The sequence below is a fragment of the Rhipicephalus microplus genome, chromosome 1 (genome assembly GCF_043290135.1).
Source record: "Rhipicephalus microplus isolate Deutch F79 chromosome 1, USDA_Rmic, whole genome shotgun sequence".
Classification (NCBI taxonomy): Eukaryota; Metazoa; Arthropoda; class Arachnida; order Ixodida; family Ixodidae; genus Rhipicephalus; species Rhipicephalus microplus.
This window is the reverse complement of record NC_134700.1, coordinates 104,091,661-104,108,139: the sequence shown is the minus strand read 5'-3', so window position 1 is coordinate 104,108,139 and position 16,479 is coordinate 104,091,661. Positions and strand designations below refer to the sequence as shown.

The 16,479-nt window shown below is 42.5% G+C and overlaps 1 protein-coding gene across 1 annotated transcript; it reads right to left on the bottom strand.

Annotated features, from left to right (window-relative positions):
* Nucleotides 1–247: 247 nt before the first annotated feature.
* Nucleotides 248–13,011, bottom strand: SelT (selenoprotein T). Its single transcript, XM_037422990.2, has 5 exons — nucleotides 12,812–13,011; nucleotides 7,571–7,808; nucleotides 4,834–4,921; nucleotides 2,753–2,909; nucleotides 248–664 (listed from the first exon to the last, which is right to left on the bottom strand). The coding sequence occupies exons 2-4, from the start codon at nucleotides 7,757–7,759 to the stop codon at nucleotides 2,791–2,793; spliced, it is 396 nt and encodes a 131-aa protein (XP_037278887.1). The 5' UTR covers nucleotides 7,760–7,808; nucleotides 12,812–13,011; the 3' UTR covers nucleotides 248–664; nucleotides 2,753–2,790.
* Nucleotides 13,012–16,479: the final 3,468 nt, after the last annotated feature.

The window sequence follows — 16,479 nt, the reverse complement described above, 5'->3', positions numbered from 1 at the left end:
GCCAAAAGAGCCACGCCAGATGGCTTTCACCTGCAAGTCATAGTGAACGAATACAAACAAGATCACGCAGATTTTTCGACGACTTCTCGTAAACCTCAAGCCCCTATGTTCTCCTGAACATCTGCATTGTATGGACTTGTAAAACTACACTGGTAAATAACATGCTGTAAAGTTTAAAGATTGGTGTGAAACCGATTTTTCCATGCTTGATTGTTTTCTTTGTCGAGTACGAGGCAAAAGACGCTCCTCAACAACAAACTTTTATTAAAAAGTGGGAAGAAAAACTTGGACTTATGAAGAAAAACTAGATGCACAGCTATTGACCTGCAACACTGCAAAGCGCACTGCGCACGCTAACATTTACCCCCTTAAATTTCAACAAAAAACAGGACAGAGACTCCTAGAGAAGAAAAAAAAAAGAATGTTGTGTGTGAAAGTATGGGAGATGATGTAGCAGGAATGGGGCTGCTCGACTGCCGCGCGAGAGCCAGAGCCAAATGTCATCCGGAGCACTCGCTGTCGCTCGACGCCAAAAGAGGCTTCCACCGGCCGCGGGCAAACAGGGTTGCTTTCTGCGGTCAGCTTCATAGGGGCGTCGGAAACCTGGAGACCCCAGCGTGGCGCCTGGCTCGGCTAGGGCTCGGCAGCAAAGCGTACCTCCAATCTGTGCGTGGGGGGGGGGGTGGGGAGTGCAGTTGAAGAAAGAGAGGCCCGTGTTGCAAAAGCTTCTGGCACAATGGTATCGTACCTTTAGGAGTTGTGCATGAAAGAGTGTAAACACAAAAACACCTTACGAAAGTACACACCCCATGCCAGGAGTGTGTACAAGTGCCACTGTGAGTGTACATTCCTTCTTTCATGCTTGTGTTCTTGGGCACCCAATACCTAAATGTTTGACAAACCAACAAGCCCGGATCACAGCCCTCACCAGCTACAACTCCAGCACACTTGGTAAGAAACGAGCACGCTTGCTTACAGAATAAGAACTAAATCATGCAAATGACAATACAGCAGACTCACAGCAAATGAAAATATTTTGAAACAATATTGCCCCTTCAGGGGGGACATGGCGTGTGGAACCAAAAAAATAAATCGGCCAAGAATAAGGTATTTGCTTTATTACATTCAAAAGAGTGACTAATTGGCCTGGTTGGTATTGCATTTTAAAAGAAATATACTTTCTTGGTGCGCAGAACATTTCAAAAAAGTCAGAAGTGTGTCTGTCCTATCTGACTTCTTTCTGAAACGTTCTACGCACTAAGAAAGCATATTTTAAAATTCATTACATTGTTGAGATCTACAGCTATCGTTTTGCATGTAAAGCCAGACAAAACAAAATAAACAGCTATTGACCTCCGACACTGCAAAAAGCACTGTGCTCTGAGGCCAGTATTTCATCCGCCGTTTATATCTGTGCAATACAAGTGCAAGCCGAGGGTCAGTTATTTACGTTGTTGAAAAAATTTCTTACGATCTAGAGCAGCTAGAGCTGTAATGGCTTATTTGTCTTTAAGTTCAGGTTGTGCATCGCAAAGTGCTGAGAGCATAATTCTGATTTTCTGCTAACAGATTTTTAAATTTTGATTTCTTATTTATGTACAAACACTGAATTTTCGATCATCTGCAGAATGAGTAGTTATGACTGAACTTAAAGACTTTGCAGCGTTCCACTTACTGCATACAATATAGTGCGTAGTTATACCGTGATATAGACTTTCTGTTGAATGTCTTTTTCCTACTGTCTACAGAAACAATAGAAAGGTAGTTTCGTGCATCTGAAAAACCAGTTCACGTACACGAAAAGTAATTGCATATTTGAAAGGAGCATGAATAAACTAAACAAGTGTGCAACGAAATCTCAGTAAATGAAAATCTGTTGAACAGAACTGCTGCTTAAACGGAACTGCCCACGATATGATTAGTTTTCCCCTGCACAGTGCACCCATGTTCATCTCTAAGTAAACGGAACTTCCGTTAAATGGAAGATAATTTGCCTGAGCCCCTTCAGGTTCTGTTAAATGAGAGTCTACCGTATTTAGTTTTGTTGGGTCTGGACATAAAATGTAACAAACATCTCTACACGCCATGTCCCCAAGGGCCAAGAAACAAGTGCCTCTAATATAACTTGCCTCGTACTTGAATTCCGAACCTGTGTACATCTCTCAGTAAGTAGAACCTCTGTTGAGCAGAGAATATTTTCTTGATCCCGTCTGGTTTCGTGCCTGATACGACTTTTCTATAAAAATCACCAGAGATAATTCTGATGCTCTTGTTGCGAGAGCCGTAAGGCAGCTCATTCAGCGTGGCAGTGGTTATGTGAACTTCATCCTTTTAGCTCCAGCAGAAGTAACCACAAAAACATGGTGTTGCAGAGAGGCATACCTCGCAACTGAGAAAACTTTCTTATTGCTCCTTTCTGGTTAAATCAAACGATACAGCAGATCTCTTGCGCGTCCTGCTATTTTTGTTGGCATTTTGCATCTTCAAACCACTAAAATTGGCCCACACCAAAAACACTTATGGAACACAGGAGTCTGCCACACTGTAGGCCAAAATAGCATTGTTTTAGCTTCCATGCCCCAAGAAGTGATTGTGATATGCACTTATGGGCAAACATACAATGCCTTATTACATCAGGCTTTATGAAGATCGAGTCGGGCATTTTCTGCAACTATTCTTCAGTTATTTGCACGTCTTAAGCTGACAGATGTTGCACAGATCATTTAACACTAGCGACAGTAAATAGGCTCACCTTGATCAGCGGGATGCACTAAGACGCCGGGCAGGCAGCTAGCTCTCGCCTAGGCCCAGTGTGGACGACTTGAGGAACACCTGGTTGTCGATGATCTGGAACAGCTCGGGAGGTGATGGAATGCGGCCCGTCTCGATTTTGGACCAAACCCGCACATCTGTGAGCAATATTGAAGCACACATCAAGTGCACTGCACCGACTCTACGCTGAGGGCAGAACAAGGTAGTAGCACACAGTGGGAAAAACCGCAATGCACGAAATCGTAATCCCAGCAGTGTTGAGCACACCGATCTTAACTGACCAGCACATACACCTCAGCAATAGTTATTCACTATTTCTTTAAGAACACCAAATTTTACACATGCCACGCTGCAACTTATCACAGGCTCTGTGTCAACCATCTTTACTACTGTCTAATGTTGATACTTATCACAACAGTCACCAATCTAAATGTAAATCCTGATGATTCGGACATGCATGGTTATCTGGACAGCTTCGTGACACTGCCACTCTCATAAGGACCTGACACTTACAAATGACCAAAATTTGGACAGGATAATGCTACCCTCGCAATTAAATTGCAGTGTTAAAACTTTGACTTGGTTCAGTTGGTCGGCATGATCAACATGTAAGTGAACATTATGATAACACTGCAGGTTTGTGGACAAGTATCATGAAAAAAAGTAGGTTGCCTGTTGTTGCATTCCTAGGTGCCAGTTCAAGTTATTCATAGCTGGACCACAACATATTCAGTAAAAAAAAATCATGAATAAAAAATTAAATGCTATGAGGTTTCATCTGCCAAACACTGATCTGTCAGTAAGGCTTTACTATAGTGGCAAAATCTATACTAATTTTCATCACAGTCACCAGTAGTCATTTCCCATCTGCTAAACACTCAAACATGCAGGTTTAAAGCCTACATGTGAACGGTAGCCATGCTTTCGTGGTGGCCAAATCACAAGTCAAAATCGAGGCTTTGGCTAGTGCAGCTCAAAGGTTTTGCATCAGTTGGTGAAACAGGTATACTTCCCTCAATTCCATGCAGAAACTACAATGGGACTCGTGCCTTGAATGATAAAAGCCCAGAAGCAGAAAAAAAAGAAACATATCAGCCAGAGGGGGGAGGGAATTATATTCTAGGTATTTGTCAAACATGACAATTTGTGAGATCATACTTGGGCTGAATGAAACTTCCAAATAACAAAGTTCAGTTGTATCACCTTTCTAATTATACAGTAGACGGGAATCTGTAAAATGAAACTTCTGCTTAAATGGAACAACTGTCTTTGATATGATTGGTTCCATTCTTGCATTCTGCAGCCCTCGTCAGCTCTGAGTAAACGGAACTCATGTTAAACAAAACAGATTTTTGTTGGTATTTTCAGGCTTCGCTTAATGACAGTCTGCAATATTCACTAGTGCATCCTTCTTGCTCGAATAATGGTACACAACCCTCAATATCACCTAGCAACCATGCTGCATAATTGCGATAGTATATTGTAGTATGGTGACTAACTGGTCTAAATTTGTACATAAACACTGGAAAAACCTCCTTCCCCTACACTGCATGCCTATGGTGTGGGACATTGCCAGAGGGAACCAAAAATTTTGTACGACAAGCACTGGTACAAAACATTGACGAACAATAGTGCTTCACAAGCCTTGATTAGCGTTGCTAATTATGAGCAATTCATAACTTGTGACAACAAATTTCACCCCAGCTACTGGAAGAATAGAGAAACGTAACAAGCGGGCAGCACACCGGTAAATGTAACGGGACCAACTGGCGTATTTTATAGATCTTCATACACAAATTTTAGCCCTATAAAGACAATGTTCAAAATGTTCGAAAATGAATGATGCACATAAAAATTGTGGCGTTTAGAAAGCAACACACTAGCTTTTAGAAGCAACACACCGTCAAAAAAGTAACACACTAGCTTTCTTGACTGTCTTTCCTAGCACATGTTGCAAATAGTTCATGGCGTCACGCAATCACTTTCGTGAGAGTTAAGCATATAGCTTTTATGGCATTTTCCGTTTTTTACACCAGATAAAACGTAGTAGCTGTTACGTACCATTGAAGTAAATCTCAAACGCCCCGGTAGAAACTAGCTTGCTCTCGATGGCTCCACACACAAAGAACAACATGAGACAGGAGTACAGCTGCAAGGAGGTGACAATGAATTAACATAGAATTTCATGTCCTCAATATTAACACTCAAATAAGACACGTGGGCACAGATGGCATCCCTTTTTTCATAAGACATCTATTATTATTAAAACTTGTATGATTAATAGTTCATTCCTTCTGCCTTTCGTTTATGTATTATGTCACATATCGAATGCAGCAGTTCCTCCAGCAAAAAAAAAAAAAACATCTTGTGCAACCATCAAGAAACATCCGTTTTTCTTACAATACAAAAAAAGTTAATGATGCAGGGTCGAAATCTGGCCAAGAAATCTGGGGAGGAAATATTCAATAATTATGTCTGGAAAGAACTGATAAAGTTAGTCAATTGACCACTGTGACACAATGAGAACTTTCTTAAGTAGTCCACTAGTTGGCATATCAAGTTAGGGGCACAGAGTAGACCATCTGTCACAGCTGGTGCTCAAAGGCAAAACTTAAGAGCCAACAAAAAGGAGTGCCGTTCTCCTTGCTCACAAGCTCCACCCAATTGAGCATCACTGTATTATTCGACTCACATTGTGGGCTCTTGCAGAATACTAGCCCTGAAGTGAAGAACTAGTACTTTCTTCTCTGAAATGACTAATTTGTAGTTTCTGATGTGCTTGCCATAAGTAAGAAAATAAAGGACAAAGCTCACTGCAGTGATGAGATAAGCTTCCCTAAAGTGCTAAGAACTAAAACATGTCAATTCACGCACAATATTGTTAAGCCATGGTCACTTCGTAGCAAGTAGCGCATGCTTTTTCGTTTCGGTCTTGTTTTTATAGGCTCTGCAATGGCCCCACGATTGCGCCACTTGGCTACCGACTCGCATTTCAACAAAGGCGGAATGCTAGAGGCCCATGTACTGTGCAATGCAAGTGCATGTTGAAGAATAACGGGTGGTTGAAACTATCCAGAGCCCTTTTTCCCATAGCAATTTGGGCTATGGTGTCTCTCATAGCCCAAATTGCTATGGGATGTTAAACCATACATACCAAGCCTAATTTTTACTACTTTCCCAAGTTTTTGACAATATAGGCTGGTCATACTACTGCTGGCATGGTCAAAGTGGATACTGTTTAGGAACAGTTTTCTGCTAGCCTTGAAATAAATACACACAACTTTCGTAAAAACTGAAGAAGAGGTAAGTGCTTTGCTTGTATTTTTTCAGTTTTGCACTCCACATTTTTTCTTTTTGTTTTCACATCAAGAACAGCTGGCTCAAAAGGCCAAAACCTGAAGGGTAGTTATACTAACTAAGCCTGCAAAGAATGCACAATGAAATGCCTGTCACAGGAAGCATAGCAAAGTCTGCCTCGACAGCAGTGCCGTGGAGAGCGTGACATGTCAAGTGGAGGGACATTAAGTCAGCCGTGTAAACTGCGAGTGACATGTCAGGCAGCTGAGAGAGTGCGTTCGAGTCGCATAAGCTACCCTCTGACAACACAAAGAGGTCTGCAATTCAGCTAGCCAGACATCAGCAAAGAGCAGTGGAGTCGCGCACAGGCGGCAGTTGGGAAATAACAGGGAAGGGTCGAGTGCAGCTCCCGTAACCTTCGCCCAATTCTCTTTTGACATACCTACTTTATGCCGAACTTAGTCATAATGATACATTCGTTCCAGTTGGCTTTTAGTAGGACAATAATGACATATTTTTTTACATATTAGCAGATAACTTTTTCCCAGTACACAAAGCTTGTACTCTTATATCAAGAAGGTGCTTCATAATGGAGTTGACACACAAAAATAATGTGATAATACCACTTCGAGGTTTGCACGACTTGTCATTGCATCGAATATTTTGATGGTGTCTGCTACGACTTAAACCATATTTCATTTCTAAAATAAAGTACTACTACATTGTCTTCTAAGAGACCAGTGGCTTGACATAAGAAGTTTTAGAAGTTGAAGTGGCAGAAATACGGAAAATGACTTTCAAATTTGTGATGGCATGCTTCATATTGTCACGCAGCAAAGGACGACGCAGTTGTCTATGAGGAAAACAAGTTTATTGGAGCGAACCTGTGCTCCCCTAACAACTGAAAAAATACACAGGCGGCGAAGCAGCGGCCAGCAAAACGACGGGCACGCTAGTGAGCGTCGGCGATCGAATGACGCCGCATCGGCTGTGCGGGAATTTACATCCCTCGGCGCGAGGGTTTCTCGAATAGTCGAATTGTATCGGGAACGCCGTGATAGTGTTTGTTAGAAATGCTGTTCGTTCGAACAGCGCCTCTAACAAACGCTTGAAGCGTTGTTTCCATGCATGGTTCGCAGCACTATCGAACAACGCCTGAAGCGTTGTTCGATAGCGTTTGTTCGAAACGCTGTGGTAGCGTTCGTTCGAAACGCTGTGAAAACGGCGATAGCACAGGCCGGCGCAGCCAGGCCGAAAAAACAAAACACAAATAAACAAACCCAATGCATGGTTCGCGGCAATATCAAGCTGAAGTTTTGGGCATGAAAAATTAGTACTTGATTTCCTCTTCAGTAACAAACCGACGATGATTAGATGAAATCAAAATATAGTTCTCAAAGAATAATTTAAGAGTTTAAGCTCATTCAATTTTTCACTAAAAGGGTGTTTGAGAGCCCCTTGCGCAGATGGAGACCTGCCACATGGCTTGGTCCCAGCTCACCTTGTTGCCGACCATCCAGGTGTAGAAGGCCGGTGTGGGGTGCCCCATCCAGGTGAAGGGGTTGAATCCCAGCAGCACCAGCGCAATGAGGGCCAGCTTGAGCAGGGACAGGGCGTGGGCCAGCTGCATGCGGGGGGGTGGCGGGGGGTAGGCGTCCCCTTCCACCAGCAGCGATGGGTACTTCTCCATCAGCAGCCCCGCATACTGCTCAAAGGCCCGACGATAGCCTCACGAGTAGCTGCGCATGAGGATGGCCGAGTGCTCAGTTAAGAAGTTGGCCCCAAATACCGGACACTCATATTTGCCACCTCTCTAAACAGCTACTTGCCTCCTCTTTGAGGACTGGGTCTACTTGTAGATGGCGTTATACGTAATGCTAACACAACATTTATAGCAGTGTTACATAAACTAACAGACAATGATTCCAAGGAAAGTATAGGGGATGTTATTAATATTACTAATACTATCCCCTATACTTTCCTTGGCAACATTGTCTATTCTCATTAATACTGTCTCTAAAAAAGAAAACTTCCAATTCTTTCCTTCATAAACTCCATGCACAGTTTATACAATGTTTCGTAATGAGTAGAAATTTCATATACACTTTCATATTTAAAAATGGTGATTTGCCTTAAAATAGAAAATTTTGACTTTTTAACACCCTTACTTTATTCTAGTGGGCATCTCAATGCAAAATGTTATGCAGCTTCCATGCCCTGTTGCGAACATAACTGTGTTGAATGGCTGCTAACATCCAAACTCCTTTCTGAAAAGACACTGCAACAACTTCACTCTATGCGCTTGCAACTAGTAATTTTTCAAACCAAATACAAGAAGAAATAAATAATGTCCAAAGCAAAGCTAATTAAGTGCGTCCTGATGTTCTTTAATTTAGCATCGAGAACCCTGAATGAGATTCAGAAACAAGAAGATTTCGTATGTGCACACAACTCTTGGTGAAGTGCTAGTGATTGGTCTATAAGCGACACATTCTGGCTCTCCAAACTATGTAGGTGGCCATGTTTTATGCCAGTGCTACCTATTCCTCAGAAAATGAAACTTATTGTCATTTTACAACAATTTTCGGTTTGCCTTGACACAGTCAACATTTATTAACATTCAGAAACTACTTAGTGTTTTTTTTTTGAAAATAGCAACTAGCACTCATTGATTTTGTATTAAAAAAAGCTTGAATACTTATGCACCCATAGTTTGGTGCACTGGCCAGCCTCTGGCCAAACAGCAGGAAATGAACTCCTCATAATGCCTGCTTCCTTCCTGTTCTTTTAAAGACATACAAGAATGGTCGCACATCCCACTTCACATCACATTTATTTTTCTACTATTTGAAAACGAAATGCACATGCAAAATTTCTCTCTCGCACGTGGAGCCCTTGTGCAAACAGCTGTCGGCACACACGATCCCGAAGCATATGCTCTTGCTTGTCCCACTTATGGCTTGCTACATGTGACATACTATGCATAGCTCATTCAAAATACCTGCTTTGCAGCAACCGTGCATCAAACAAAAAGGCTCCACTGAAATTTTGCACTAAAATTGTACACCTTTTAGTTTCCACAATAGAAGCTGCTTAAAAACGCTAAATACAAACATTACGTTGACAGCGATTGTTGAAATAGCGATCCAGAAACCTTGTAGTGCAACTATTGTTCCAAGGAAGCGCTTATCTTGGAATAAAATCATGTTTTAATGGTCTTCATCACATTAGCGCACTTTAAATCACCTGCCTCAATGCGGTCTTTCTGAGGCCACTGTTTTTGTACCCAACTTTGCCCACCTTTCTTGCGCAGCCGCCGACACTAGTACCTGCAGGGCGCACGCAGGTAGCAGGAGCCACAGCAGCACTGGCCATTAAACAATCTTCTGCTTGCTTCAACTGGGTACCACTCGAGGGCACCGGCTATCCAGCCTAACCAGGCAAAAGCGGAACTTTTGAACCACTCACGCCATTCTCCATAGTAATGGAAGGCATTCTTTATTCTATAAATCTAACAAAAAGAGATAAGCGGAATTGTATTACATGTCTTGATGCACAAAAGGCTCTTTTTATTGAAGCTAGTTTGATTACTAGTGATCAGTTGTAGGCGGACATCGTGCGATACATTTAGCTTAATTTCTCGGTAGGTATGGCACTGCTGTTCATAATAATGTTGTTTTATACGTTACCATACATTAAAACAGTTGTTACACAAAAAGTGTTGGTGTCTGATGATCTATGTTTTTGTTACGTTCATTATTTATTAGAGTCATATGACTAAGTCAAACAAGTCCGAAGAAATTAGGATACTGTTAAGCAATGGATGAGGCTAGGGTTTACCTTGTGTTGGATAATTTGTAGCAAACCACACAAACACAACGATGATTACAGCTGTATTATGAGGATACGGTTTCAGTGCTCCATAAAATTAATCTCGCATAATCTTGTCATGCTTAGGTAAACAAGGGACACAGACAGTGTTACGTTGCAAAGTTAGTACTATACTACAAAGCTACCAGTAGACTTTTCAAAATAAATGTGGCAACTCCTCAAAATAAAAGTCTCCCAGTAGGGTGATGCAACGATGAATGCAATACTGAACAGAACAGCAAAAGCGGAGGCCGTGATGAAACACAATCTGCATAACAATGGGTGCAGTTTTCAGATGATGCAAATATGTAGCTTAAAAGGAATCCTGCATGTTACCGACATTGCAACCTGGCAGTATGATACAGATCATCATGATAATGCAGAAGTTCCAAAGGAAGATTGAAGCTTGAACAGAGGAAAAAAAAAATCTTTTGAACTGACTGAGCCAGCGTTTCTAGCATTCTTCAAGGCATGAGCTACTTACTGCCTTGAAACACTGGCTCCAGCAGCACCTCACATTTATGAATTTTTTTGAACGTCATGACAGAGGTACGAGGAAGGTTTCAAATATGAACAAGTTCCACAGCTCTCCTGCAAGAACAAGTGTCGGAACTTTCTAATGACACAAACCTTCACTAAACACGGAATATCAAATACACTCAAGCTTTGTCCCACTAAAACGGATTCATTGAAACCGACAGATATGTCAGGACAGTGTTCTATCCCCATATTCGGCATTCGATTGAGAGTGTAAGGCATTCACTTTAAACTTAAAAAACGTAATCGACTGGGCCCATTGGTCGCTTTCTGTGGTGCCTGGGCACCACACGATTTGCAAGACATGAGAAAATGTGACAAGTAACAATAAAATCAGGGGTTTCACATTCCAAAACCATTATAGTATCATGAGGGACATCGCAGCAGACGGCTCCAGAAATTTCGATCTTATGGTTCTTTTTAATGTGCACTGCCATCGGCACAGTACATGGGCCTCTGGTATTTCACGTCCATCAAAATGTGGCGCAGCTCAGATCAAACCCACGGCCTCCGAGTTCGCAGTTGAGCATGGATGAGGACAAGTGGCAACTGCCATCAGGTGTCACATATGAAACAATCTCAATCAGCACTAAAGTAAACGATCAAAGTTAGAATTAAAAGGTGGAAATCACGTGAGCACAATGGTTCTGTAACATACGCCCCACCCTTCAAAACATGAATGTCTTATCAGAAAGTGTGATTCGACAGCTTTACTGACACACTGATGAACCAAATTAAGGTGATACTTAAATTAAGGCCAAGAAAGTTTGCACTGCTAAGAATGTAATGACACAAAACAAAAGAAAACTTAAGGATGCCGAAGGCTTGCTTTCAAGAGTAAAAAAGCAATATCATAATAGGACCCTGTTCCCATAGTCTTCTCACTCGCTTCACTTCCCAGTGGTCTCCTCAACCACGCCGCAAGGAATGAAAGGTCTGTGCACTGATCAATGGCAGTTTTAAAATCTACTAGAATGCACACCTACTGCATATATAGTTATGAAGGGCCCACTGCGTCATAATTTATCATATTGTGGGAATCGGTGAAAAACCTACAGTGCGCTTGCAAGGCAATATGCGCAGCTGCACACCTCGTCAATGCAGTTGCTGCTGATTATGATCGATGAAGTTGGATCGCTGTGTCGTGAGTGGGCCTTTAAATAACTCATTTGCTGCACAAGTCGCATGATGTGATTTCCGGTGCGATTCTACGCTCATGCCACACAATATTACACTTTCTCACGTACTACTCAACTAAAATAAATTTCCTCATTTTTTTATGAGAAAATTTTACTCAGTGATGTGGCTCTGCAGTTAAATAAAAGCACCTGTCTGCCACGCAGAAGGTTTGTATTGGAATCTCACCCAAGCCAGATTTTTTTGGTTGTTTTTAGCATCTATATCGATTTTTTTCGCTCGCAAACAACGACGCAGCCGCCAACACCGGGACGACTGCGAATGCCAAACGACTTTTTTAACGCCATTTCGGTAAAACAACAATCGCGGGCAACACTAAACAGTACCACACATTGCTGCGCAGTTATCATGGTGGTTTCCTACCGTGTGGACCTTGCCCACTTGGAGAGATTACCCGAACTACGACGCAGTACATCAATCAGCGCACGCATTTCCCGAGGCGGTTTCCGAGGCGGTTTCTTTCCTAATGACCGCCAGGTTCAGTGCTGCTTTGCTTCGATAATAATACGAAAAGCAGCGTATTCTTCACATGGAACACGAACGCAGAAAGCTCTAAACGCGATGAAAGATGTCCGTTCGCTTCACAAAGCGTTACTCGCTACACGTACTCTACCAGCTTTCGCATGGGTCCCGCGCCTGCACGTAACAGGCTTTCGACCAATGCGGCGAACAATAGAAGCGCTGCAATAATTACTTGCAAGCGAGGGTCGCACGACGACAGCGGATCCTACACAGCGCCACTCAATCACAAGGCAAAGCGAAACAAGGCTGGGTCGATGCACTCGTGGCTACCAGACGTGATGAACTAAAGAAGAAAACGTTACAACAGAAAGCAAACGTATTTAATGAACGCACGCTAACAAAATCCCGCAGCTTCACCTAAGTGTTACAGCGAGACCAATGTGTTTAATTTAGAAAAGGGAGGTGCGCGATCTGGGTTTAGCCGGCGCATAACGTACCGCAAGGCCCAATAGCGACATGGGCGATGGCCCGATACGCACGCGGCAGATGAGGATAACGCGAAATCGAGCAAATATAAGGAAGGTCAAAGGCCCTTCAGGGTCGAACGCCGCTTGTAGAACGTGCGCAGCGGACGGTTACTTTCCTGCACGAGCCACCAGCGGTGGGACCGACTCACCAGTAAAGGAATTTCAACTTGGGGTTCGCGAAGTCCGTCTTGAAGCTGGTCTTCGGAATCTCCTTCATCTGCGACGCACTCTGTTCTCCACCGAGGAAGAAATCCTGAAGGCTGTACGCGAGAAACAGCAGAAACACACCGCCGTAGAACAGCTTAGAATTGTCGGCCATCTCCGACCGCTGACGAGCCGATTTAGGATTGGATTAACTCGACCATGACCTACTACACTCCTGACCTGCCCAGAGAGCACCTCTTCCAGCGCCCACGTTCTAGTTCATACCTTCTGCCGCTAGGGCCGTCACCTACGAGCGGCGTGGCGCTAGGCAGCACCTGTTCGCTGTCGTCTGCTTCAGCCATCGCTGTGGCAGTGCAAATCGTTCTTATTGTGCATGAATTGTGTATGAATGTGTAAAATATGGCAAATAAAGCGATATGATTCCTCGTCAGAGTTGGCTGCATTCGTGTGGACGTTTGAAGCAGAAATAGAACCGTAAAAAAAGCACACAAAGGGTCACAGTGGCAAGCAGACGGGAACTTTTCTACAAATGAAGGAAAATTTATTATGAAAATATTTCTTGAATGAAAACGTAGTCCAACGAGATAAAAAAACTATTGTTAGGCATTCATTGTTCACACTGAATCACGATGGTTCCAGACGATACGCATACACAAATTGCAGAAGATACGCAGAAACACAGTAGGTCGTGTGCAGAAACTTGCAGACGGCAGATAGCTGCAGTAGTCAGCTCTAATAGTGGCCGCGTGCAGTTTTTTTTTTTTTAGATGAGCTGACACCTCAAATGTAAGTATGGTGTATTGCTGCGTGCCATATTGCAAATCGGAACAAGGCAAACAAAGTAAAGTAAGTTTTCACGAGTTTCCTGCCACAGACATACGGGAAGAATGGATCGAGGCAATTGGAAGAAAAGGTGAGTCTTGTGTTTTTGAGAGTCGTTTCAATTCAGAACGAGTTGCAAGCTAGCAAGAAGCACCAGGGTGCTTTAGTAAACTTTATTTCCGTGTGTTATGCTAATTCACTGAGCTAAAAAACATGAAAGCTTTTTTAAAGTACCGCGGCTAATATGGCAGGCTCCACAAATAGTGCCAAGAAATTTAAATATAGCACACAAGAAAAAAGTAAATATACGAAATCTGTAAATTATGTAAAAATGCGTAGCGGTGGGTTGCGAGGGGTTCGAGCACCCTTCCCGAAGGCTGCCTCAACAAATGCCGCCGAAATCCATAAAAAAATTAATGATATGAAATATTTACGTGCTGCCTCCACAGTTTGTCTCTCTGTGTGTGTGTGTGTGTGTGTGTGTGTGTGTGTGTGTGTGTGTGTGTGTGTGTGTGTGTGTGTGTGTTAGCGATGGACAACTCTTGAACACTGGGTGTCACTGAAGTTAGCGACCGAATTTGGTCAAATGTATTTCTCATCTCAAACCTCTATCTTCCCATACAGCTTTGTTCGTTTCTGTATAAGCTTACTTAAGGTAATTAGAAACGTTACGCCGGTAACGAAATGTGGCGATTAACTGTTCACTCTATATAGGGCTGGCAGGCGGTCGGGTATAATGACATAATTGAAGTCCTTCGTGCAATGAGCCCATCGGCTCTGTGAGGGTTAAGAGACCCAGCCGGTGAAACCGAAATGAGGAACCTGGAATAATCAGCGACAGATACTCTATTTATGTGCGTGCTGCATCTGAGATTACATCATGCATGACAAAGATTCGTTTTGGAGAATGCAAAAGAACAAAAACCACTGAAGTCATCGTCGTCAACGGCGGAGTCATTGTACAGGTTAGAGGTTTGCGCTCTAAACCAAGACCAAGGCGCTCAAGTGCGCCTCGGTTTCGGCTCTGTCGTATTGGGTCGCGCTTCGTTACTGAGCAGCCATTAGGAAATTCAGCTTTGTTATGAAACCTTGTATAGCCAATGAGCTCTTCGAATAAAGGGCTTCAAGTATGCCACTGGACTCGACCACGTACCATCACTAAACATCAATCGACGAATGTAGTCATCTAAAAAGACATTTACAAAGGCTGCGAGAAAATATGAAAATGCACTAAATGGGTATACAGGTACTTCCCCAGAATAAAATCGTGGCTATGCTTTTTCTTAACCTCCCCATTTGGCTTGTTACATTTTGGAAAAATTAATTACAAAAAAGGTGTTATGGACTGTTATTTTGCAATCTTGCTAGCCATGCGTATACGCCTTTACCTTTGATGAAGGTTCAGGAAAGCATCGCTGGGAGCCCAGCGACCGGTCGAAGGTATGCAGCCTGCATTTTACCGCTGAAGATTACAGAACAGTGACGAAAAGGAAGATGTTGAAGCCCACAGCCGTGCCTTCCTTATTTCCCGCTTCTCCTGATCCACGTGGGCAAGATCCAATGCCGCGGAAAAAGCGGCTAAAACGAACGCAGGGGGAAACAACGCTGGCACCCATACAAGTAAAAATACTGTAAGTAAAACTTGAAGTCTAACACAACAACGGATAAGAATAATGTTAGCAGTATTCCCTTATGCGTTTAGCGGGACAATATATCTGTCATGCTTCGCTATTTTTTCGGCTTAACAGGGGAACGTCCAACGCAGATTCTTCTCAAGAAGAGCGAGCATCAGCGGAGCCTGGGGAAGTATATAGTTCTGAAAACCCAATTGAAACTGCACAAGAGGCCGAGTGGTTGCATTTTCCATCAAGTCAGGACAACATGGAGGACTGTAGTTCAGTTATACAAGGGGAACACCAGAAGAATATGAAATATGAAAAAAAAGTCGACATTATTTGTACGACCTCTCGAAACTGCAGCCAAATAATTTGTTCGAAACATGACATAAAGAAACATGGAAAATAAAAACTTCGAGAACAAACTACTCCACAGATAGGTTGTTCTACACAGTTTCTACGTTAATTGATAAATATGTGAAAGCTGGCATAGATTTCTTACTCTGTACCCGAACTCAATTGCACGATATACACATGTATAGTTTTCAAGATTTCTTTGCAGTTGCTACATTGTTATCATGGTTGCTATTTTTATTTTTAGAATTTGAACTTGATATTTTTGTAATTGTTGCTTAGATAACATTGCTAACTGTTTGCCAGTGCTGTCGTGCTAAAGGCGTCTGTGGGCCTATGTCAAGCTGCCTCTTTCGAAGAGCAGCTTTTACCTGCCGCTGTCCTTCATCAAACTATTGATGAAAAATAAAACATTATTATTATTATTATTATTATTATTATTATTATTATTATTATTATTATTATTATTATTATTATTATTATTATTATTATTATTATTATTAACTATGCTCGACAAGATGATGATAATGATGACGATAAAAACTTTATTGGGGTCGCAATGTGTTGCCCTCGATAGGCACATCACTGCCTTTACCATATCGTCTCATCGCACGGACATATAAAATCATAGAAACGCGCATCGGCCAGCGCTCCCCGTTCCAGCAGACAAACTCCCGTAGCGAAATTTGACGCACAATTTTTGTTGTGTAGGTCACAGTAAGAGTTAAAGCTTCAATTCCTGTGTCTCTCCTTGATATGCGTCCGTGGGCGTATGTGCATTATTCTCTTCTATCAATTGACTACAAGTGTAACACCTGTCCAGGGCGAGTGTCCAAGGTAAGTGCTCAACAGGGGCACTG

Excerpts from the sequence above, each read along its gene's own strand:
- SelT (XM_037422990.2), bottom strand. The coding sequence starts at position 7,759 with ATGGAGAAGTACCCATCGCTGCTGGTGGAAGGGGACGCCTACCCCCCG. Across the intron at positions 4,922-7,570 it reads CCTGGATGGTCGGCAACAAG|CTGTACTCCTGTCTCATGTT; the intron begins GTGAGCTGGGAC and ends ACCTCCTTGCAG. Across the intron at positions 2,910-4,833 it reads GTTTGAGATTTACTTCAATG|ATGTGCGGGTTTGGTCCAAA; the intron begins GTACGTAACAGC and ends TATTGCTCACAG.